Source organism: Scyliorhinus torazame, chromosome 4 (assembly GCF_047496885.1).
Source record: "Scyliorhinus torazame isolate Kashiwa2021f chromosome 4, sScyTor2.1, whole genome shotgun sequence".
In the NCBI taxonomy this organism is placed as follows: Eukaryota; Metazoa; Chordata; class Chondrichthyes; order Carcharhiniformes; family Scyliorhinidae; genus Scyliorhinus; species Scyliorhinus torazame.
In genome coordinates, this window is record NC_092710.1 from 352,656,141 (window position 1) to 352,681,164 (window position 25,024).

Below are 25,024 nucleotides of genomic sequence, written 5' to 3' on the forward strand. Positions count from 1 at the left end.
CGGCTCAGTGCATCGGCATTTGCTATCTGCGTTCCTGGTTTGTGCTCCAGAGAATACTCGTATGCAGCAAGCAACAAAGCCCAGCGCTGGATCCGTGCGGAAGCAATGGGCAGTATTGGCTTATCCTCTCTGGAAAGTCCCAGCAGAGGCTTATGATCAGTCACAATAGTGAAATGTCGGCCATATACGTACTGGTGGAAGCGTTTCACCGCAAAAACCACTGCCAGGCCCTCCTTCTCGATCTGCGCGTACTTTTTCTCCGCTGCAGTCAATGTGCGGGAGGCGAAAGCTATCGGTCGCTCGGCCCCGTTCTCCATCTTGTGGGACACGACGGCCCCAATACCATATGGGGATGCATCACATGTGACGAGCAAAGGCTTTCCAGGATCATAGTGAGTTAGTAACCCAGACAACGACAATTGTTGCTTTACCCGCCGGAAAGCGGTTTCTTGCGCTGACCCCAAACCCAGGTGTGATTTTTCTTTAGCAGAAGGTGCAACGGGGCCAGCGTAGTTGCCAGATTGGGGAGGAACTTCCTGTAATAGGTTACGAGACCGAGAAAAGAACGAAGATGCGAAGTGTCAGTCGGGGCGGGGGCCTGTTGAATCGCACGCACCTTCTCTGCGACGGGATGCAAACCTTCGCGGTCCACCCGATAACCTAGGTAGACTACTTCCTTAGCCTGAAATACGCACTTTGTGCGACGTAAACGGACTCCAGCCTCCGAAAAGCGTCTAAGGACAGCCTCCAGGTTTTCCAAATGCTCCTGCTCCGACGTCCCTGTAATCAAAACGTCATCTAAGTAGACAGCAACTCGTGGTAAACCTCTCAAAATGCCCTCCATAACACGTTGAAAAATAGCGCAGGCAGAGGATACTCCAAAGGGCAACCGTGTATATTCATACAGGCCCCGGTGTGTATTAATCGTTACATATGGTCGGGAGGCAGGGTCCAGCTCCAACTGCAGGTAGGCGTGACTCGTATCTAATTTTGTGAACGAGAGTCCACCTGCAAGCTTCGCGTAGAGATCCTCTATGCGAGGCATTGGATATCGGTCGAGTCGGGAAGCCGTATTCACTGTAAGTTTATAGTCGCCACACAAGCGAACTGTGGCATCTGGCTTCATTACAGGTACAATTGGTGCTGCCCAGTCAGCAAAACGGACGGGCCTGATAATACCCAAACTCTCCAAACGAGTGAGCTCTCCTTCTACCTTCTCGAGCAAGGCGTAAGGCACCGGGCGCGCCCGGAAATAGCGCGGCGTGGCTCCTGGTTCGACTTGGATACGGGCTACGGCCCCTTTTATTTTCCCCAAACCAGGCTGGAATACATCTGGGTATCGTCCTAGCACCTCAGTCAACCCTTCAGAAACTGTTTGGAGGATGTGCTGCCATTGCAACCGCAAATGGCGCAACCAGTCCCGGCCCAACATGCTGGGCCCATGGCTGCGCACCACGATAAGTGGGAAACACCCCTCCTGGCGACCATTAACAGGGGTCATTGTAGTTCCTGCAATGTCCAGTGGTTCCCCCGTGTAGGTGGCCAACCTGGCCTGTGAGTCGGTTAATGTAACGGTCTGTATACCTTGCTTGATGCGGTCGAATGTCCTCTGGGCGATCATGGAGACCGCTGCGCTAGTGTCCAACTCCATCTCAAGCGGGTGACCATTGACCCGTACTGTCACCTTAATGGGGGCCACACGGGGAGCTGCCACACAATGCAGCTGCAGGCAGTTGTCCTCAGTCTCCACGCCCTCAGGAGTAGTCACCGCAGGTTCATCCACATGGAAGGTACGACCCCTGGGCTGGTCCCAGTTTCGGTCGGAACGATGGCGCGCCCCCAGGACCGGCGTCCGCGACGGGGTCGGCGCCTACAAGTCTGACACGGACATGGCTCCTCATCCATTGGTTCTGGAGAAGGCGCCCTTCGGGGAGGAATGTCCGACGGCCACCGGACGTCGCCTCGCCCAAGGTACCGCAGGAGTGCGGGGGGACGTTTTTGGATGGAAGGGGTTGCGCCCCAAGGCATGCACTTCCATTCCCTGTAGCTCCTGCACTCCTCGTTCTGCGCTCTCTCGGTACAATACTATTTGAATGGCCTGTTGAAAAGTCAATGTTGGCTCAGCTAGCAACTTTCTCTGGGTGGCCGCATTGTTAATACCGCAAACCAAACGGTCGCGTAACATATCTGACAAGGTCTCACCATAGTCACAGTACTCCGCAATCCTGCGTAGCCTGGATAGAAAATCGGCAAGGGATTCTCCAGGGGTCCTCTCAGCGGTATTAAACCGGTAACGCTGGACTATCATGGACGGGGTTGGGTTAAAATGTTGCCCCACTATATTCACAAGTTCATCAAATGTTTTGGTGTCCGGCGCAGCTGGGTACGTAAGGCTCCTAATCACCCCAAACGTATGCGGGCCACAGGCGGTGAACAATATGACCACCTGGCGCTCGTTTTCGGTGATATTGTTTGCCCGGAAATCATAACGCATCCTTTGTGCGTACTGGTCCCAGCTTTCCAGCGCAGCATCAAAAACATCCAAACGTCCGTACAGAGGCATGGCATAATAGAAAACAACTTCCAGCCTGTATCCAACAAAAATCCAGGGAGGTGGCTTCAGCAGTGTAGACAGCTATTCACTTTAACCCTCGTCGCCAGTTTTGTGAGGGCCATGAAGAATCCAGCACGAGTTTTAAGGATACAAAGTAATAACATTTATTTACAATAACATATATATATATATATATATATATATATAACAGCAGCAGCAACTTACCTTGCTGCACTCTCCTTCCTGCTGGTTCCAAACTGACCAGCTTTATTTATACTTGGAGCTTACTAATGGTTTCTCCGCCCCCCTCATTGGGGAAGCTCATACTCCCACAGGATTGTGGGATTGTCATTAGTCCCCAGCCAATGGTAAGCAGGCAGGTTATAACAGTACCCCTAGGAATTTGAAACTGCTAACCATCTCCACCTCGGCCCCGTTGATGCGGACAGGGGCGTGTACAGTACTTTGCTTCCTGAAGTCAATGACGAGCTCTTCAGTTTTGCTGGCATTGAGGGAGAGATTGTTGCCATTGCACCATTCCACTAGGTTCTCAATCTTCCTCCTGTATTCTGACTCGTCGTTATTCGAGATCTGGCCCACTATGATCGTATTGTCAGCAAACTTATAGATGGGAGTTGGAACCAAATTTTGCCACGCAGTCGTGTGTGTGTACAGGGAGTATGATGTGAAGATGCCGGCGTTGGACTGGGGTGAGTATAGTAGGGGGCCCCGGTATTGAGGACTATTGTGGAGGAGTTATGTACAGGGGGTATAGTAGGGGGCTAAGTATTAACACTGCAATGACGTTACTGTGAAAATCCCCGAGTCACCACACTGTTCGAGTGCAGAGGGAGAATTCAGAATGTCCAATTCACCTAACAAGTGCATCTTTCAGGACTTGTGGGAGGCACCCGGGGGAAACCCACGCAGACACGGGGAGAATGTGCAGACTCCGCATAGACAGTAACCCAAGCGGGAATCGAACCTGGGCCCCTGAAGCAACAGTGCTAACCACTGCGCTATTGAAGTGAGATTGAGAACACCAAGCAAGCTCTCCTTTCGCATTTAAGTTAAGTGGTTGTGGAGTGTGTCGTGAAGGTCAGCCAGTTGGCAAAACTGAATACTCATGCTCCTATTTCCTGCGTTCCTAATGTGGCTGCGACAGCAAGTCAGAGGCTGAAAATTCTGCAGCGAGTAACTCATTTCCTGACTCCAAAGTCTGTCTACCACCCACAAAGGCATAAATGAGAAGTGCGATGGAATATTCACATGGCTACAGTGTATACCAACTGCAAGCAACTTGCCAATTCTCCTCTGAAAGCAACTTCCAAACCCGCATCCTTCACCACCTAAATTACACACATCTGATTTGGAACAATGGGCGTCCTTCTCCGACCCCCCGCCGGGTCGGAGAATCGCCGGGGGCTGCCGTGAATCCCGCCCCCGCCGGTTGCCGAAGTCTCCGGTACCGGATATTCGACGGGGGCGGGAATCGCCCCACGCCGGTTCGGGCCCCCCCGCTCGATTCTCCGGCCCGGATGGGCCGAAGTCCCGCCGATAAATTGCCTGTCCCGCCGGCGTGGATTAAACCACCTTTTGAACGGCAGGACAAGGCGGCGTGGGCGGGCTCCGGGGTCCTGGGGGGGGCGCGGGGCGATCTGGCCCCGGGGGGTGCCCCCACGGTGGCCTGGCCCGCGATCGGGGCCCACCGAACCGCAGGCGGGCCTGTGCCGTGGGGGCACTCTTTCCCTTCCGCCTCCGCCACGGTCTCCACCATGGCGGAGGCGGAAGAGACTCCCTCCACTGCACATGCGTGGGAAACTGTCAGCAGCCGCTGACGCTCCCGCGCATGCGCCGCCCGGGGATGTCATTTCCGCGCTAGCTGGCGGGGTAACAAAGGCCTTTTCCGCCAGCTGGCGGGGCGGAAATTCATCCGGCGCCGACCTAGCCCCTCAATGTTGGGGCTCGGCCTCCAAAGATGCGGAGCATTCCGCACTTTTGGGGCGGCGCGATGCCCGTCTGATTGGCGCCGTTTTGGGCGCCAGTTGGCGGACATCGCGCCGTTTCGGGAGAATTTCGCCCAATGTTACCTGCATTTCTTTCCCCAACTGTTGCTGGGTCAAAACTCTGGAAGTCCATTCCTAATACAGCTGTGGGCATAACTATACCATACAGACTGACTGTAGCAATTCCAGATGGGTCGCCACCACACCTACTCAAAGGCAATTAGGGATGAGCAATAAATTCTCGGCTTATCAGGCAGTCATTTCCCATGAATGAACAAAAAAAAAATTAATCACATCACCATTGATAGCCATGCTTTCAGTTCCTAGCCCTAAGCTTTAGAATTCCCTCCCTACACCTCTCCTTCTCTTGTAAGAATTTCTGAAAACCTACCTTTTTGAGTAGGCCCTTGGTCATCTGACCTAATACCCCTTCACATGGCTTCATGGCATTTTGCTTTATAATGCTCCAATGAAGCACCTTAGGGCATTATTACATTCAAAGTTCTATATAAATACAACTTCCGTTAGCCATGACATATACCCTCCAATGGATCACATCTTGCCAATCAGAGCACTAATGACAGCAAAACATCTAACTGTTCAGCCTCTACACTCCATGAGCAAAGATATTCTACAATGCCTGGGACGAAATGTCAATGGTTTGGGTTCCTCCATTTCAAACAAGACAACTGAAAAACAGCTTTGATATGTGCCTTCTTATTCACATTCCAAGAGTCATTATTTATGCACCAGCTCCCATTTATCCGAGTGGATTCAACATTCATCGACTATCAACAAATTGCAAAGAAATAATTCTGCAATATTCCTTGGATATTTCAAACCATTTTACAACTAAATAATTATGCTGAAGCACAGTAATGCAGGTAAATTGCACAAAGCACAGTCCAACAAATAAATTGAATCAAAATAAAAAGTACTGCAGATGGTGGAATCTAAAACAAAAACAGAAAATGCTCTGAAGAGCATTCGAACGGTTTACTGTTTTCTCTCTCCACAGATGCTGACAGACCTGCTAAGTTTTCCAGCATTTTCTGTTTTTGTTTGAAATGAATAGGATGATCAGTTAACTCTCAGTAATAGAGACCACATCTATAGAGAAGAAATTAACATTTCAGACATGGACCCTTTCGTTTTGATGAATGGTTCACAACTGTTTTCTCTGCCCTGCAGAGTGTTTCCAGCATCTACATTGTTTTACATTCTGATTATCAGTTAACTTGATTTTTCGGTGAGGAAGAAATGTTGAACTTGAGAAATCACTGCTTCCCCCCAAATACAACAGGCAATTTAAGTCACATGCAATGAAATAGACAGCATAGCAAAAGAAAAAGTGCAACAGACAATGCTGCACTCATTCATTACGGCACTATGAACCTAGATAGGTGTTGAGCCCTGAAATGGGGCTCACTGGGTAGTTTTACAAATTAGCCAAAGTTGTGGGCATCTAGAGCAAGTAGATTTAAGAACATAAATGCCAGAAACTAGCTCCTGGAGTCCAATATAAAAACATCAATTTAACCCAATATATTTATAATGACAGTCAATTGGGTCTCAATCAGCTGAAAATGGCAGTGTACACTTCCAGACAAGCGACACCCTTTGAACATGCTATAAACCTAAGTGATTAGAAAGTAAATTGAGAGAGAAACTGACCAAGTTTTCAAATTTAAAAAAAGCAATTGAAATCTGTTGAATGATTGCATAAGGAACTTTAAAAATAGCAGTGTGCCATACAATCCAAAAATTTCTACAAGAACTTGGGTGAGCTTCTACATCAACTCCACCCGTCCCCTCAATTCCCTTCATCCACAGATTTCTGGGATGGAGAATTGAAGATGCAGAAACTAAATGAAGAAATTGCTCATCCATGTCCAAAATGATTGACTTCTATCATAAGACTATAGCCCCCAGTTACATCTACCCTGTTAAGCCCCAAGAATTTTATACAGTTTAATTCAGACAAAACTCTTTATTTAAAACGCTATTAATAAAAGATCAAAGCACAGTTAGTAAGAAAATGTTGAACAAAGATGGGAAAACACAGCCAAATAGAAATGTTCAAAGCTTTTCAGTTGTTGATGTTGTCTGCACTGTTACTCCTAAAATTCGAACAACTTTATTGCTGCAGTAATTTGTTTGTCATCCCCGAGGAAGAGATAATTTCCTGGCATTGCAAGATTTAAAACTATTACAGATCACAATTTTATTCATAATAGACAAAGGAAACACTTCAAGGCTGAACAAAAATAAGTGATTTTTACCACTAGTTAACCAAAATGACAAGAGGAACAAACATGATGCGCACAGTGAAATACAATGTTTTTCATACCACTGAACTTAAGAAAAGTGAGCAGAAGTTACATACTTAAATCTTAAATACATTGTGCTGATATGCCCCATAATTGGAAATACTATGAAAATGTATTCAATAGTTGGGTCTTCACTCTGATTTATAAAAAAAATTATTCAGAACACATGGGATTTTACTTTTCTTCTTCAATCTGTCATGACATCTACAACTTTCAACTCTGAGCCTAGGTCAGTAACAACGTTCTTGTAATCGAATGCCAGCCTCTATCTGGGTCCACTTTTCCCATCCAATGTTAACCTTTCCTGTAGATACCACAGCTTCTACCCAGCACATCTCATCATAAACTGTATAGAACTAGACACAAGCTGCTTGCTCTCCACTCCACAGAATTCAAAATTAAACAAGCTGATGCTCAATTGCAGCATTGTATCCTTCAGAATGGATTGGAGGGGTATTGGATATATAACAGTCCATGTCTGCATTGCCTGAATTACAGCAACAATCCATTTGCAAGAATCGCAAGTCATCACTGAAGCAGAATCATAGAACTTCATCAAGTGACAGAAAACGCTCCAAAAATGCCAACTCTCAAGACTAGCTCTCACAATAGTAAGTAAAGTAAGTAAGGTGGCAATGGTTAGCAGTGCTGCATCACAGCTCCAGGGTTCAATTCTGACCTTGGCTGTCTGTGCGGAGTGTGCACTTTCTCCCCGTGTCTGCATGGGTTTTCTCTGGGCGTTCTGGTTTCCTCCCACACTCCAAAGATATGCAGGTTAGGTGGATTGTCCCTTAATGTCTAAAAGATTAGGTGAGGTTACTGGGTTACAGGGATAATAATAATCTTTATTGTCACAAGCAGACTTGCATTAACACTGCAATGAAGTTACTGTGAAAAGATAGGGTGGAGGTGTGGGCTTAAGTAGGATGCTCTTTCCAAGGGCCACTGCAGACTTGATAGGCTGAACGGCCTCCTTCCGCACTGTAGGGATTCTATGAAAGTCGCCATAGTCCCAGATGACCATAGGCTGCTTTCCCTTTTGAGGGGGAGAGCTGACTGGTGGTGATTTAACCTGAGGATCACCACACCTCAGGCGAGTGGAACAGTTGAGAAGGCGGGTTTCAGCCGGTATGGGAATTGAACCGTCGCTGTTGGCCTCGCTCTGCATCACGAATCAGACGTCCAGTCAACTCTGCTAAACCGGCCCTCAGCTCTCTCACATTAAGCTCAAAACAAAAGGTGACCATCCAAATTGTTTTCAAAAGCAAATTGTTTTCATATTGCGAATCTAACATAGTAAAATGTTCCAAGATGCATCAGAGAAATTATCAAACAAAATTTGACACCAAGTCACAAAAGGAAAAACATGTAATTATTTTGAAGTGTGAGGAAGATAGTAATAGACTTTAAGAGGCTGGAGGAATAAATAGGTGGACAAGTGGCTGGTGAAGCATTAGGGCAGCACGGTAGCACAAGTGGTTAGCACTGTGGTTTCACAGCAGCAGGGTCCCAGGTTCGATTCCCTGCTGGGTCACTGTCTGTGCGGAGTCTGCACGTTCTTCCCGTGTCTGCGTGGGTTTCCTCCGGGTGCTCCGGTTTCCTCCCACAGTCCAAAGACTGTGCGGGTTAGGTAGATTGGCCATGCTAAATTGCCCTTAGTGTCCAAAAAGGTTAGGAGGTGTTATTGGGTTACGGGGATAGGGTGGAAGCGAGGGCTTAAGTGGGTCGGTGTAGACTCGATGGGCCGAATGGTTCTGCACTGTATGTTCCATGTTCTAATGGCTCAGAGGAGAGTTGTAGTCATAGAGGCCCTTCAGCCATCGCGTCTACGCCGGTCAAAAACAACGACCTAACTATTCTAATCCCATTTTCCAGCACTTGCCTTGGCATCGCAAGTGTACATCAAAATACTTCTTAAATGTTATGAGGGTCTCTGCCTCCACCGCCTTTTCAGGCAGCGAATTTCAAACTCCCAACCACCCTCTGGGTAAAAAGGATTTTCCTCACATCCCCTCTAAGCCTCCTGCCCCTCATCTTAAATCTGTGCCCCCTAGTCATTGATCCCTCCACCAAGGAAAGGTTTCTTCCTGTCTACTCTATGCCCCACCTAATTTTATACATCTCAATCATGTCCCCCTCAGTTTCCTCTGCTGCACCAGTCTATCCAATCTCTCTTCATAGCTAAAGCTCTCCAGCCCAGGCAACATCCTGGTAAATCTCCTCTGCACCCTTTCCAATGTTATCACATCCCTAATTTGGATTCCATAACTGCACACAATACTCAAGCTGTTGCCTAACCAACGCTTTATTCAGTTCCAGCACAACCTCCCTGCTATTAAATTCTTATGCCTCGGCTAATAAAGGCAAGTATACCACATGCCTCCTTAACTACTGTATCCACCGGCTCTGTTACCTTAAGGGACCAGTGTACATGCACACCAAGATCCCTCTGATCCTCGGTGCTTCCTAGGGTCCTGCCATTTATCATGCATTCCCTTGCCTTGTTCGTCCTGCCCAAGTACATCAACTCACACTTATCCTGATTGAATTCCATTTGCCACCAATCAGCCATCTGACCACCCCGTCTATAATCCTCCTGACATCGAATCTCCTCACTATTTACCACCCCAACAGGGATTTTTGTTTTAAACAGGATGCGGGTTTAGCTGGCTATCCCTACTTGCCCTTGAGAAGGTGCTGGTAACTGCCTTCTTAAATCGCTGCAGCCCATATGGTGTCGGTACACCCACTGTGCTATATTAGGGAGGGAGTTCTAGGATTTTGGCCCAGCGACAGTGAAAGAATGGCAATATATTTCCAAGTCAGGATGGCGAGTGGCTTGGAGAGGAACTTCGAGGTGGTGGTCACATATCTGCTGCCCTTGTCCTTCTAGATTAGTAGTGGTCATGGATTTGGAAGGTGGTGCCGAACGAGCCTTGGCGAGTTCCTGCAGTGAACGGTAGCTAGGTAGCACAAGTGGATAGCACTGCGGCTTCACAGAGCCAGGGTCCCAGGTTCGATTCCCCACTGGATCACTGTCTGCGTGGGTTTCCTCCGGGTGCTCCGGTTTCCTCCCAGTCCAAAGATATGCAGGTTAGGTGGATTGGACATGATAAATTGCCCTTAGTGACCAAAAAGGTTAAAAGGGGTTAATGGGTTACGGGGATAGGGTGGAAGTGAGGGCTTAACTGGGTCGGTGCAGACTTGATGGGCCGAATGGCCTCCTTCTGCACTGTATGTTCAATGCAGTGCATCTTGTAGATCAGGCATTGACAAACTCGGGGGTGCAACCCGCGGGTGGGTCACGAGCGGGAGTCGGGAGGGTCACGGAGCCACCCGTTGTGGCGCTCCCGATCGTGCAAATCTGTGCGCAACAGCCAGCCGTTAATAACGCCGGCTGTAAGCGGCCTTCAAAATGGCAACGAACATGTAAAAAAATGCGGCCACACTGCGCATGCACAACTATACGCATCGGGCACACATGCGTAGCGCGGTCGCCTTTTTTTTTTAAAAACGGTCGAGGCTTTTTGTTTTACAATTATTCATTTAATTTTTATCTTTTTCATTTATTTTATTCATTTTACTTTTTTTTTACAAGTTCGGGGGGGTTTATTTGATAAAGTTTTCCAGGAAAAAAATGCAGAACTTTGGACAGATGGAGACTCCATATTTTCTCACACCGGGAGGCTTCACCTTCATCCAACAGGTTCCATTGGAGGAGCGTGTACGAGGGCCAAAGGGATCCAAAACCATTTCCTCCATTTCTGTCAGCAGCAAACAAGGTAAGAGAAAATGGTGGTTCGCGAAGATCGGCCGGCGTGGGTCACGAAGGTCGGCCGGGTTGGGTCCTGAAGTCTGGCCGGTTGGTAAAAATGGGTCCCCGGAAAAAAAGTTTGAAGAACGCTGTTGTAGATGGTACACACGGCTGCTGCACTGCATTGGTGGTGGAGGGAGTGAATGTTTCTGGAAGGGGTGCCAATCAAGCGGGCTTTGTCCTGGATGGTGTTAGCTTCTTGAGTGTTGTTGTCAAGTGGAGAGTATTCCATCACACTTGTGACTTGTAGGCGACGGATAAGCTTGGGAAGTCAGTAGATGAGTTACTCGCCGCAGGATTCCAAGCCTCTGACCTGCTCTTGTCGCCACAGTATTTTTTTTTAAATGTATTTTATTACAAACATGTATCAAAGCAGGTTACAGCCAATAAACACCCCGGGAAACATACTTCCCAACAATCAACTATACAGTCTGTACAGATTTTCCCCCTTTTTCACCCCCCCGCGACGAACAGCTCCTCAAACATGGTCACAAACATCCCCCATCTTTTCTCAAACGCCCCTTTACTCATACTTTATCTTCTCCAACCAAGGAAGTCGTACAGGTCACCCAACCATGCCGCTACCCCCGGTGGCGATGCTGACCACCACTCCAGCAAAATCCGCCGCCGTGCAATCAGAGAGGCGAAGGACAGCCACAATATTTTTATGCCAACTCCAGTTGTTTCTGGTGAATAGTAACTCCAGGATTTTGATTGTGGGGGATTTAGAAATGGTAATGCCATTGGGGCAATGGTTCGATTCTCTTACTGGAGATGGTCATTGCCTGGCACTTGTGTGGCACGAATATTACTTACCACCTGTCAGCCCAAGCCTGGATACAGTCCAGGTCTTGCTGCAGTTTTTCACAGAGACGCCTTCAGTGTCTGAGGAGTCACGAATGGTGCTGAACATTATGCAATCATCAGCGGACACCTCCATTTTTGACCTTATGTTGGAAGGAAGGTTTTTAAATGAAGCAAATGAAGATGATCGGGCCCAGGACAGTACCCTGAGGAACTCCTGCAGTGACATCCTCGAATTGAGATGATTGGCCTCCAACAACCACAACCATCTTCTTTTGTGCTAGGTATGACACCAAACCGTGGAGAATTTCCTCCTTGAATCCAAAATAATAGTGCATTAGAAGCCCTTTGGCGCATTGAGTGTGCTCCAACACATGAAATACACCTGACCTGACTACCTAATCCCCTTTGTCAGCACTTGGACCATAGCCTTGAATGTTCTGAAGTGCCAAGTGCTTATTCAGGTACGTTTTAAAGGATGTAAGGCAACCTCCTCTACCACCCTCCCAGGCAGTGCATTCCAGACAGTCACCACCCTCTGGGCAAAGAAGTTTTTCCTCCAGTCCCCCCTAAACCTCCTGCCCCTCACCTTGAACTTGAGTCCTCTTCAACTAAGGGGAACAGCTGCTCCCTATCCACCCTCTCCATGCCCCTCATAATCAATCTTGTACAGCTCGATCAGGTTGCCCCTCAGTCTTCTCTGCTCCAGTGAAAACAACCCAAGTCTATCCAACCTCTCTTCAAAACTTAAATGTTCCATCCCGGGCAACATCCTGGTGAGTTGCCTCTGCAATCACAACATTCCTATAATGTAGCGACCAGAATTGCACACAGTACTCCAACCGTGGCCTCACCAAAGTTCTATACAACTCCAACATGACCTCCCTGCTTTTGTAATCTATTCCTCGATTGATAAAGACAAGTGACCCATAAGCCTGTTTCACCACCGTATTAACCTGCCCGTCTGCCTTCAGAGATCTATGGACAAATGCACCAAGGTTCCTTTGTTCCTCAGAACGTCCCAGTGTCAGGCTATTCATTGAATACTTGCCACATTACTCTTTCCAAACTGTATCACCTCACTTTTCAGGGCAAAATTCCAGCTGCCACTTTTGTGCCCATTTGACCATCCCATCTATATTTTCCTGTATCCCAAAACACTCAACCTCGCTGTTAACCACCCGGTCAATCTTTGCGTCATCCGCAAACTTAATGACCCTACATCGTCATCTATGTCATTTATATAAACGACAAACAATAGGGGGCCCAGCACAAGTTCTTGTGGTATGCCACTGGCTTCCAGACACTAAAGCAGCTGCCTGTCATCACCCCCGGTCTCCTGCAGCTAAGCCAATTTGGAATCCACCTTATCAAATTACCCTGTAGTCCATGTGCATTTGCCTTCTTTATCTTTCTCCGGCGCGGAACCTGGTCAAAACCTTTGCTGAAATCCATTAAACTACATCAACTGCATTACCCTTATCTATACACCTGGTCACGTGCTCAAAATATTCAATCAAATTTGTTAGGCATGACCTCGCTCTGACAAAGCCATGTTAACTATTCCTGATTAAACTATTCCTGATTAAGCGAGACTCACTGCTCTAGTTCTCTGGCTTATCTGTACAACCCTTCTTAAATAGTGGGACCACATTAGCTGCTCTCCAGTCTTCTGACACCTTCCCCCGTGGCCAGGAGAGTAATTAAAAAATTGGGTCAGAGCCCCTACAACTTCCTTCCTCGCCTCCCACAGCATCCTGCGACACAATTCATCTAGACCTGGAGATTTGTCCACTATTAAGCCGGCCAACATCTCCAATACCTTGTCACTCCCTATGACAATTTGCTCAAGAACCCAGATTCTCTCGGCCTGGGTTCCATATCGACATCCTCAATTCTCGTGGGTGAAGACGGATGTCAAGTATTCGTTCAACACCCTCCCAACGTCCTCTGGCTCCACCTACAGATTTCCCCGTTGGTCCTTAATGGGCCCTACTCTGTCCCTGGTTATCTTCTTCCCATTGATATACTTATCTTGGGATTTTCCCTACTTTTACCAGCCAGAGATTTCTCATATTCCCTCTTTGCTCTCCTAATTGCTTTCTTAAGCTCTCTCCTGTACTTTTTGTACTCCACAATGCTTCCATTGATTTGCTCCTCTTGTACTTGCTAAAAGCCTCTCTTTTCCTTCTCATCGTATCCTGAATGTCTCTGGTCATCCATGGTTTTAATAGCTGGTTTGCTATTACCCTAGAGGGAACATGTGGGCCTGTACCCTCCCCATTTCCTTTTTGACGCCACCCCCTCCCTCCACTGCTCTTCTGTAGATTTCCCCACAAGTAGCTCTATCCAGTTGGCCAGATCCTGCCTTATTTTACTAAAATGCACTCTCCCCCAATCCAAAATCTTTTTTTCACAACTTGTCTATTTTTTTGTCCACAACAAAACTTAAATTGCACCATATTGTGGTCACTACGGTGGTCACTTGGGGCAGCACGGTAGCATTGTGGATAGCACAATTGCTTCACAGCTCCAGGGTCCCAGGTTCGAGTCCGGCGTGGGTCACTGTCTGTGCGGAGTCGGCACATCCTCCCCGTGTGTGCGTGGGTTTCCTCCGGGTGCTCCGGTTTCCTCCCACAGTCCAAAGATGTGCAGGTTAGGTGGATTGGCCATGATAAATTGCCCTTAGTGTTGGGTGGGGTTACTGGGTTATGGGGATAGGGTGGAGGTGTTGACCTTGGGTAGGGTGCACTTTCCAAGAGCCGGTGCAGACTCGATCGGCCGAATGGCCTCCTTCTGAACTGTAAATGCTATGATAATTCTATGACTATCACCAAAATGTTCCCCCAGTACTATTGACTCAAGTTTTGCTAGGGTTCCTTGATGCCATACTAGATCAAATGCTGCCTTGATCTCAAGGGCAGTCACTCTCAGCTCTGGAGCTCAGCTCTTTTGTCCATGTTTGAACCAATGAGGTCAGGAGCCGAGTGGCGCTGGTGGAACTCAAACTGAGCATCAATAAGCAGGTTATTTCTGAGTAAGTGCCACTTGAAAGTGCTATTGTCGACCCTTTCCATCACATTGCTGATGAAGAGTAGGCTGATGGGCGGTAATTGGCCGGGATGGATTTGTCCCGCTTTGCGTGAGCAGGACATAGCTGGGCGATTTTCCACATTGCCACGTAGATGCCAGTGCTGTAGCTGTGCTGGAACAGCTTGGCTAGGGGCATGCAAGTTCTAGAGGACAAGTCTTCAGTGCAATTGCCGGAATATTGTCAGGGTCCATCAAATTAGCAGATATTAGTAAGGAGGACTTTGCAGGGTCGACAGGACTGGGATTGCCGCTGTCGTTTCCAGTGCTTTGGTCGATGTCGGGTGGTCAGTCTGGTTTCTTTCCTTTTAATGAAATGAAATGAAATGAAAATCGCTTATTGTCACAAGTAGGCTTCAAATGAAGTTACTGTGAAAACCCCCTCGTCGCCACATTCCAGCGCCTGTTCGGGGAGGCTGGTACGGGAATTGAACCGTGCTGCTGGCCTGCCTTGGTCTGCTTTCAAAGCCAGCGATTTAGCCCTGTGCTAAACAGCCCCTGTGCTTAAAGAGCTCAATATAGAAAGGATGTGAAGGCTTTGGAAAGTATGCAGAAAATATTGACAAGGAGGATTCCGGGGATTTCCAATGGCAGCCATGGAGTGAGTGTTCGCACATTTGGTGGCTCCCGGTCGAGGTAGAGTTTTCTGATCTTTCCCCACCCGAATTGAGGGGTGTTTGGCTGCCGAATGGTACATAAGCACTGAAGGCAGAGATGTTGCTGGTGGCGGATAACCATAGCAGGCTGAGGGAGAAGGTGGCGGACCAAGAGACACATCTGAAGCTGGGGTATCAGACGAGGCTGAAGAAGGGGTGGGTGGAGCAGGTGTTCTACTCTGGGTTGGATATGAAGACGAGGGGTTGGCGATGCTGATCAACAATTTTTTTTAAGTAGATTTAGAGTATCCAATTCTTTTTTTTCAATTAAGGGGCAATTTAGCGTGGCCAATCCACCTACTCTGCAGATCTTTGGGTTTTGGGGTGAGACCCACGCTGACACAGGGAGAATGCACAAAGTCCACACAGACAGTGAGCCAGAGCCGGGATCAAACCCAGGTCCTCAGTGGGGTGAGGCAGCAGTGCCACCATGCCGTCGGTGCTGATCAACAAGAGGGTGGCCTTTGAGGTCAGCAATTTCATAGCTGACCCTGGGGGCAGGTATGTTGTGGTTAGCAGGGAAGCTTGAGAAGGCGCCTGTGGCATTAGTGAATGTTCATGCCCCAAACTGGGATGGCATGGATTTTTTGAGGCGGGTTTTGGGGAAGACGCCACGCTAGACAAGCATCGGCTGATTATGGGGGGAGTCTTCAATACGGTTCTGGAACATAGGTTAGACCAATCGTGCCCTAGGTCCCTGAAGGTTTCAACTATGGCGAAAGAGTTGATGGGGTCCATGGAACATATGGGAGAGGTGGACCCGTGGCAGGCCGAGAGCGAAGGAATTTGCATACGTTTCACACTTGCACCGGGTATAATTCCGGATAGATTTCCTTGTACTGGATATGACGCTGTTGGCGGGTTGGTTGGTTCAGAGTATTTGGCGATCGTGGTTTCTGACCACGTGCCTCACTGGGTGAATCTGCGGGTGGTGGAGTTGTGTATTTTGTTTGCGACGAGTATGATGCGAAGGAAAAAAGGTCGTGGGCGAGGGTGACGGGGAGATGGGTAGGCTGGGTTGTTAGTTTTGTTACCTGCTGCCGAGGTTTCACTTTTGTATATCATGAAAAATGCCCTCAATAAAAATATTTATAAAAATGATTCCAGGAAGGAGAGACTTCAGCTACATGGACAGATTGGAGAATCAGGGTTTGAGGGTTTGTCCGAAGTATTCAAAATCATAAAGGCTCTAGAGAGAGTAGATAGAAAGAAACAGATAGAGAGAAACTGTTCGCATTGGCAGAAGGATTGCAAACAAAAAAATACCAATACAAGGTGAATGGCAAATGAACCAACAGCAACATTTATTTTTACAATACAGCAAGTGGTGAGGATCTGGGATACATTGCCTGAATGTGGTGGAGCCAGATTCAATCATGGCTTTCAAAGGGAAAATAAATAAACACCTGAAGAGAGAAAATTTGTAGAGCTATAGGAACGATGGATGGGACTAGCTGAGATGCGCTGGCACGGACATGGCTAATTAAAGCTCCAAAACCGGACTTGGCTCCTCACTCTGCAACTGGATCCTTGTATTTCTGACCCACAGACCACAATCAAAAAGAATAAACTACACTTCCTCCACAATCGTCCTCAATACGCAAGGCTGCGTACTTAGCCCCCGATTATACTCCCTGTACACACACGACTGCGTGACAAAATTTGGTTCCAACTCCATCTACAAGTTTGCTAATGACACAACCATAGTGGGTCAGTCTCGAATAACGATGAGTCAGAATACAGGAGGGAGATAGAGAACCTCGTGGAGTGGTGCAGCGACAACAATCTATTCCTCAATGTCAGCAAAACTAAAGAGCTGGTCATTGACTTCAGGAAGCAAAGTACTGTACACACCCCTGCCTGCATCAACAGAGCTGAGGTGGAGATGGTTAACAGCTTCAAATTCCTAGGAGTGCACATCACCAAAAATCTGTCCTGGCCCACCCAGGCCGACGCTACCACCAAGAAAGTACAACAGCGCCTATACTTCCTCAGGAAACTAAGGAGATTCAGCATGTCCACACTGACTCTTACCAACTTTTACAGATGCACCATAGAAAGCATCCTATCTGGCTCCATCAGAGTCGTGAACACAGCCCAGTCCATCACACAAATCTGCCTCCCATCCATTGACTCCATCTACACCTCCCGCTGCCTGGGGAAAGCGGGCCGTATAATCAAAGATCCCTCCCACCCGGCTTACTCACTCTTCCAACTTCTTCCTTCGGGCAGGAGATACAAAAGTCTGAGAACACGCACTAACAGATTCAAAAACAGCTTCTTCCCTGCTGTTACCAGACTCCTCAACGACCCTCTTATGGACTGACCTGATTGACACTACACTCCTGTATGCTTTACCCAATGCTGGTGTGTATGTATTTACATTGTGTACCTTATGTTGCCCTTTTATGTATTTTCGCTTTATTTTATTTTCATGTACTAAATGATCTGTTTGAACTGATCACAAAAATACTTTTCACTGTACCTCGGTACACGTGACAATAAACAAATCCAAATGAACTCAAACCATTTCATTCTATTAAGATTAAAGGATCATTTAATTGGGGTGCTCAAGGTGATTAAAGAAATTATACAGTTGGCTGAAGGTGTAGGGCAAGGGGGCTGATCCTTAAAATTAGTGCCACATCACTACAGGAGCAGTGGAAATCCGAAACTCGCCCCAGAAAGCTGCTGAGGTTAAGTCAATCAAAAGTTTAAAAACGAATCATAATAATAAGAATCTTTATTGTCACAAGTCAGCTTACATTAACACTGCAATGACGTTATTGTGAAAATCCCCTAGTCGCCACACCCCGGAGCCTGTTCGGGTCACAGAGGGAAAATTCAGAATGTCCAATTTACTTAACAGCACGTCTTTGGGGACTTGTAGGAGGAAACCGGAGCACCCGGAGGAAACCCACGCAGAGACGGGGAGAACGTGCAGACTCCACACAGACAGTGACCCAAGCCGGGAATCGAACCTGGGACCCTGGAGCTGTGAAGCCACAGTGCTAACCACTGTGCTTGATAGATATTTGTTCTGCAAAGGTATTCAAGGTTGAAGTTATTTGTTCGGCACAGATATTAAAAGTTCAAGCAACAATGTAGATCGAAAAAGTTAGGATACAGATTGCCATGATAAAGTGGAAGAGAATCAAGAGGTTGAATGCAATGTGATAAGTTATGCAGATTTATGGATGGCAAAAAGCCAGGAATTTACCACACCGAGAACAAGCCATACTTAATTTAAGATGAACACATGGACAAGGAACCACACAGTGCAACAAACCAGCAGGCTGCTACAAACAGAATTTTAAATACATTTGTTGAATGGCCCCCTCCTGTTCCGATGGCAGGGGCACCATTGTAGAAGCACACCAAAGATCAAATAATCATGACGATGGCACGGGTGGCATAGTGGTTAGGACTGCTTCATCACAGCTCCAGGGACCCAGCTTCAATTCCAGCCTTTGGTGACTGTATGTGTGGTGCTTGCACCTCCTCCCCGCATCTGCGTGGGCTTTCTACGGGTGCTTCAGTTTTCTCCCAGTCCAAAAAGTGCAGGTTAGGTGGATTGGCCATGTTAAATTGCCACTTAGTGTCCAGAAGATTAGTTGGGTTACTGGGATAGGGTGGAGGTGTGGGCTTAAGTCGGGTGCTCTTTCCAAGGGCCGGTGCAGACTCAATGGGCTGAATGGCCTCCTTCTGCATTTTAGGGATTCTATGATTCTATCAGCCAACCTGTTGTCCATGTTCCCAAGATAGAGTATCGAGTAGCAGGAAGCAGAGGTAGTTTACGAAATAAGGTATAGATTTGTGTGTAATTTAGTATTTCTGGGTAAGAAAGGATTCATGTTCACAAAGGTGTTTGCAGGTATGAGGGTTTTGAATTCATTTTAAAGAACATCTCTATTGTGCTTATACAGTTTACAGCATGAAAAGTAAACAAGAGCTTGAAGAAAGAATGAGTTGTTACTTAGCAACCTGGGGCTACTTTAGGAAAGGAAGTCCTTGTAATTTGTTTCACTGAACTCAACAGCAAATGGAGCTGGACAGTAAGAGGGAAGGTAGCTCTCACAGTCCTGTTAGAAGCAGGAAAGCCGGCAGCACGGTTGTTAGCACTGCTGCCTCACGGCGCCGAGGTCCCAGGTTTGATCCTGGCCCTGGGTCACTGTCCATGTGGAGTTTGCACGTTCTCCCCGTATCTGCGTGGGTTTCACCCCCACAACCCAAAGATCTGCAGGGTAGGTGGATTGGCCATGCTAAATTGCCCCATAATTGGTCAAATTAATTGGGTACTCAATTTATTTTTTAGAAATAGAAGCAGGGAAACCATACAATGGAATAATGGGCAAGAAAGCAAGTCCCAGAGAAATTAAAGGCCAGTTAGTTCTGGAAACTAGAGAATAAAGAGAAGTTTTCAAGAAGATGGAGGAAAAAAGGAAAACAGGAACTGGAATTTGAGACTGGGTGAAATTGCCTAGAGAAAAGTCAGATATCTGAAGCAATCGTACAGTCGATGTCCTTATTCGTCTTTAGAGCAATAGTATTCAGTTGGGGACTGAGTACCTGGGATATTGTGGACGTTTGAAAGCTCTTGACTATTCAAGACAAAGCAATACTGAAAGGACAGTTAGAAATCCTGGAGGGTGGATCCTTGCTGAAAACAGCTAATGGAGGGGGGGTGTTAAAGGAGAGTGAGGTTGATGGGGTGAGGGTGAGGAGGCAGGATGAGAGGGGATGATTGTGAGGGACGGTGAGGAATGATGAGAGTAAGGATGATGAGGGTGAGGGTAGTGAGGGGGGTGAAGGTGATGGGGGTGAGGGTGAGGAGGGTGATGGTGAGGAGATGAGTGAGGGGGTGGGGGAGTGGGGGTGTGGGGGTGGGGTGAGGGGGTTGGGGGTGAGGGGGTTGGGGTGAGGGGGTTGGGGGTGAGGGGGTTGGGGGTGAGGGGGTTGGGGGTGAGGGGGTTGGGGGTGAGGGGGTTGGGGGTGAGGGGGTTGGGGGTGAGGGGGTGAGGGGGTTGGGGGTGAGGGGTTGGGGGTGAGGGGGTTGGTGGGTGAGGGGGTTGGGGGTGAGGGGGGTTGGGGGTGAGGGGGGTTTGGGTGGTGAGGGGGGGTTGGGGGTGAGGGGGGTTGGGGGGTGAGGGGGGTTGGGGGTGAGGGGGGTTGGGGGTGAGGGGGTTGGGGGTGAGGGGGTTGGGGGTGAGGGGGTTGGGGTGAGGGGTTGGGGGTGAGGGGGTTGGGGGTGAGGGGGTTGGGGTGAGGGGGTTGGGGGTGAGGGGGTTGGGGGTGAGGGGGTTGGGGGTGAGGGGGTTGGGGGTGAGGGGGTTGGGGTGAGGGGGTTGGGGGTGAGGGGTGAGGGGTGGGGGTGAGGGGGTGGGGGGTGAGGGGGTGGGGGTGAGGGGGTGGGGGGTGAGGGGGTGGGGGTGAGGGGGTGGGGGTGAGGGGGTTGGGGGTGAGGGGGGTTGGGGGTGAGGGGGTTGGGGGGTGAGGGGTTGGGGGTGAGGGGGGTTGGGGGTGAGGGGGTTGGGGGTGAGGGGTTGGGGGTGAGGGGGTTGGGGGTGAGGGGGTTGGGGGTGAGGGGGTTGGGGGTGAGGGGGGGGGTTGGGGGGTGAGGGGGGGGTTGGGGGTGAGGGGGGGTTGGGGGTGAGGGGGGGGTTGGGGGTGAGGGGGGGGTTGGGGGTGAGGGGGGGGTTGGGGTGAGGGGGGGGTTGGGGGTGAGGGGGATGGGGGTGAGGGGGGTTGGGGGTGAGGGGGGTTGGGGGTGAGGGGGGTTGGGGGTGAGGGGGGTTGGGGGGTGAGGGGGGTTGGGGGTGAGGGGGTTGGGGTGAGGGGGTTGGGGGTGAGGGGGTTGGGGGTGAGGGGGTTGGGGGTGAAGGGGTTGGGGGTGAAGGGGTTGGGGTGAAGGGGTTGGGGTGAAGGGGTTGGGGGTAGGGGGTGAAGGGGTGGGGGGTAGAGGGTGAGGTGGTGGAGTGGAGGGAGGGGAGGGAGGGGGGTGAGGGTAGTAGGGAGGGGGAGGGTGGTGAGGGTTAGTGAGGGAGGGGGAGGGGGGTGAGGGTAGTGAGTGAGGGTGGTGGAGGTGAGAGGGGTGAGGGTAGTTGAGATTGAGGGGGGATTCCCTCCCTCTCCCACTTCAGCTCCCAGTGGATTTTATGGGGGAAACCGGGCTCCAAGGCCCAGCCCTACCAGCAGGAGGAAAACAAAAGCGGCTGCTCGCGCCCGGGCTGCCCGAAATCAGATTGTGGTGGTCTTTCTGAATTAGGATAGTGATGGTCTTTCTGAATTCAGATTGTGATGGTCATTGTGAATTAGAATTGTGATGGTCTTTCTGAATTAGAATTGTATTCGGAATTAGGAATAGGATTCCCCCGAGGATGAGCAGTGCTCCGAAAGCTAGTGTTTTGAAACAAACCTGTTGGACTTTAATCTGGTGTTGTAAAACGTCTTACTGGATTGTGATGGGCTTTGTGAATTAGGATTGTGATGGGCTTTGTGAATTAGGATTGTGGTGGGCTTTGTGAATTACGGATTGTGGTGGTCCTTTCTGAATTAGAATTGTGATGTGTCTTTCTGAATTAGGATTGTGATGGGCTTTCTGAATTAGGATTGTGATGGGTTTACTGAATTAGGATTGTAAATGCGATGACTGAATTGGGATTGTGATGACTGAATTGGGATTGTGATGACTGAATTGGGATTGTGATGACTGAATTGGGATTGTGAGGGCTTTCTGAATTAGGATTGTGATGGGTTTACTGAATTGGGATTGTAAATGCGATGACAATTGGGATTGTAACTGCGATGACTGAATTGGGATTGTAACTGCGATGACTGAATTGGGATTGTAACTGCGATGACTGAATTGGGATTGTAACCTGCGATGACTGAATTGGATTGTGATGACTGAATTGGGATTGTGATGACTGAATTGGGATTGTGATGACTGAATTGGGATTGTGATGACTGACTTGGGATTGTGATGACTGAATTGGGATTGTAACTGCGATGACTGAATTGGGATTGTGATGACTGAATTGGGATTGTGATGACTGAATTGGGATTGTGATGACTGAATTGGGATTGTGATGACTGACTTGGGATTGTGATGACTGAATTGGGATTGTAACTGCGATGACTGAATTGGGATTGTGATGACTGAATTGGGATTGTGATGACTGAATTGGGATTGTGATGACTGACTTGGGATTGTGATGACTGAATTGGGATTGTAACTGCGATGACTGAATTGGGATTGTGATGACTAAATTGGGATTGTGATGACTGAATTGGGATTGTGATGACTGAATTGGGATTGTGATGACTGAATTGGGATTGTGATGACTGAATTGGGATTGTGATGACTGAATTGGGATTGTGATGACTGAATTGGGATTGTGATGACTGAATTGGGATTGTGATGACTGAATTGGGATTGTGATGACTGAATGATCGGAGCTGCCTTACCTCATTGTCGGCTCCCCTCTCGCGCTCCCAGGCTCTTCCTTGCGGTGATTCCGCTGTTTGCGTCTGAGAGAAAATTCCTCTTTTTTCCCCCACTTGTCACTCACTTCGCAAAGAAGCGGCGACTTCAGCCGGCACCGTGAAGGGGGGAATCCGAAGCGGAGCCGGAGAAATATAAATAAATAAATCCGCGGGACCGCCGCAAACAACCGGCTCTGCGACAAGAAATCAAAGAGAGAGAAACTAAGCCCGGTTCCCTCAGAAAATGTCAGAGTTACTGAGCGGGGAGGGGGAACTTCTCCCAAACCATTTCTCAGGAGACGGGTTTTTTTCCCCCTGAGGCTAAATTATATTTTATATTTTCAAATGATTAACGGTCCGGCCCGGCGCGCGCTGCTCCGCTCGCACAACCGCTCACAGATTGGCGCCCGCTCGCCGGATGTGGCCGACCCACCGCAGCTGCCAATCACAGACCGCAGTGACCGACCGGCCGGCCGGAGCCCCGCCCCCTGGCTCCCCGTCAATCACCACAGTCACTTCCGCCTCTGCCGCCGGGCCGCCTGTCAATCAGCAGCAGCCGAACCCCCCCCCCTCACTCCGGCCGCCACCTCCGCCCTCAGCGCCCCCGAGTGGCCGGCCAGCAGCATGACGTCCACTGCTCAGCTTTGAGCAGTGGAGAGCGCTTTTAGGCTTCTTCTCCAAGTGTCCCTGCCTTCTTTTATCTTCCAGGTGGCTTTTCCCATTTGTGCCCAACATGTTTCCCCTCAATAGTCCTCTGCCTCCAGGTTCGATTCCCAGCTTGGGTCACTGTCTGTGAGGAGTCTGCACGTTCTCCCCGTGACTGTGTGGGTTTCCTCCGGGTGCTCTCCAAAGATGTGCAAGTTAGGTGGATTGGCCATGCTAAGTTGCCGGAGTGTCCAAAAAGGTGGGTGGGGTTACAGGGGATAGGGTGGATGTGTGGGCTTGGGTAGGGTGCTCTTTCCAAGGGCTGGTGCAGACTCGATGGGCCGAAAGGCCCCCTTCTGCACTGTAAATTCTATGATTCTATGAAAGATTCTGAAGTGTGTTCAGAAGAATTCTCTTCATCAGTTTGTTTCCAGGAGACATTGTTGGATCTAATTCTGAGGAATGAGGTGATTTAAATGGATGAGGTACCACCAATATTTCGGGGACAGCAATAATATTAATAATCTTTATTAGTGTCACAAGTAGGCTTACATTAGCACTGCATTAAAGTTACTGTGAAAATCCCCTCGTCGCCACATTCCGGCGCCTGTTCGGGTCACAGAGGAATATTCAGAATGTCCAATTCACCTAATAAGCATGTCTTTCGGGACTTGGCTGAGGAAACCGGGGCACCCGGAGGGAACCCACGCAGACACGGGAAGAACGTGCAGATTCCGGGTCTCTGGCGCTATCACAGTGTCATATGATTTAGATTGGCTATTGGAAGGGGCATGGAGAAAACAGAGCAACAGTAAATAATGGGGGGGGGGTAAGCCAATTTCACTGGCATGAGAATAGGTCTGGCCCAGGTATATTGGAGTTCAAGCTGGTTAGGAAAACTGTAACAGAACAATGGTCTGCCATTAAAGAGGAGATGGTTTGGAACAGTCAAAGTACATTCCCAAGAGGAGGAAGGTAGGACAAACAAAAGCAGAGCTCCTTGGATGATGAAAGATTGAAGGTACGATGAAGCAGAGAAACATGTCAGGTGCTAAGGAGCACCAGGTTGATTAACAATCTTTTCATAGTGTCACAAGTAGGCATACATTAACACTGCAATGAAGTTACTGTGAAGTCTCGAATGGTCAGAGGGGAATTGAAAATACAAATAAAGCAAGTGAAAGTATTGTATGACAAGAGGTGACATAGGTAAAGTAGGTAACATAAAAGGCAACCCAAAAGTCTTTTATCTGCATTTAAGTAGAAACATTTGGTTAAAAGGAGGAGTGGGGGCAATTAGGAACCAAAAAGGGGAGGCGGTGGCGTATTGGTATTGTGATTGGACTAGTAACCCAGACTCCCAGTGTACTGCTCTGAGGATCCAGGTTCAAATCCCGCAGATGGTGAAATTCAAATTCAATAAAAATCTGGAATTAAAAGTCTAAAGGTGACCAATGAACCATTGTCGTAAAAACAACCTCATCTGGTTCACTAATGTCCCTCAGGGAAGGAAATCTGCCGTCCTTACCCGGTCTGGCCTACCTGTGACTCCAGGCCCACAGCAATGTGGGTGACTCTTAACTGCCCCCTCGAGGGCAATTAGGGACGGGCAATAAATGCTGGCACAGCCTGCGATGCCC

The 25,024-nt window shown here is 48.7% G+C and overlaps 1 protein-coding gene across 2 annotated transcripts in view; it reads right to left on the reverse strand.

Annotated features, from left to right (window-relative positions):
• Window positions 1–23,144, reverse strand: part of enah (ENAH actin regulator) — a 556,073-nt gene extending 532,929 nt beyond the window's left edge. For both annotated transcript variants that reach the window (XM_072500301.1, XM_072500300.1), the window contains exon 1: window positions 22,722–23,144. In XM_072500301.1, coding sequence (XP_072356402.1) covers window positions 22,722–22,726 — 5 coding nt within the window. In that variant the 5' untranslated portion in view covers window positions 22,727–23,144. The remainder of the gene's footprint in view (window positions 1–22,721) is intronic.
• Window positions 23,145–25,024: the final 1,880 nt, after the last annotated feature.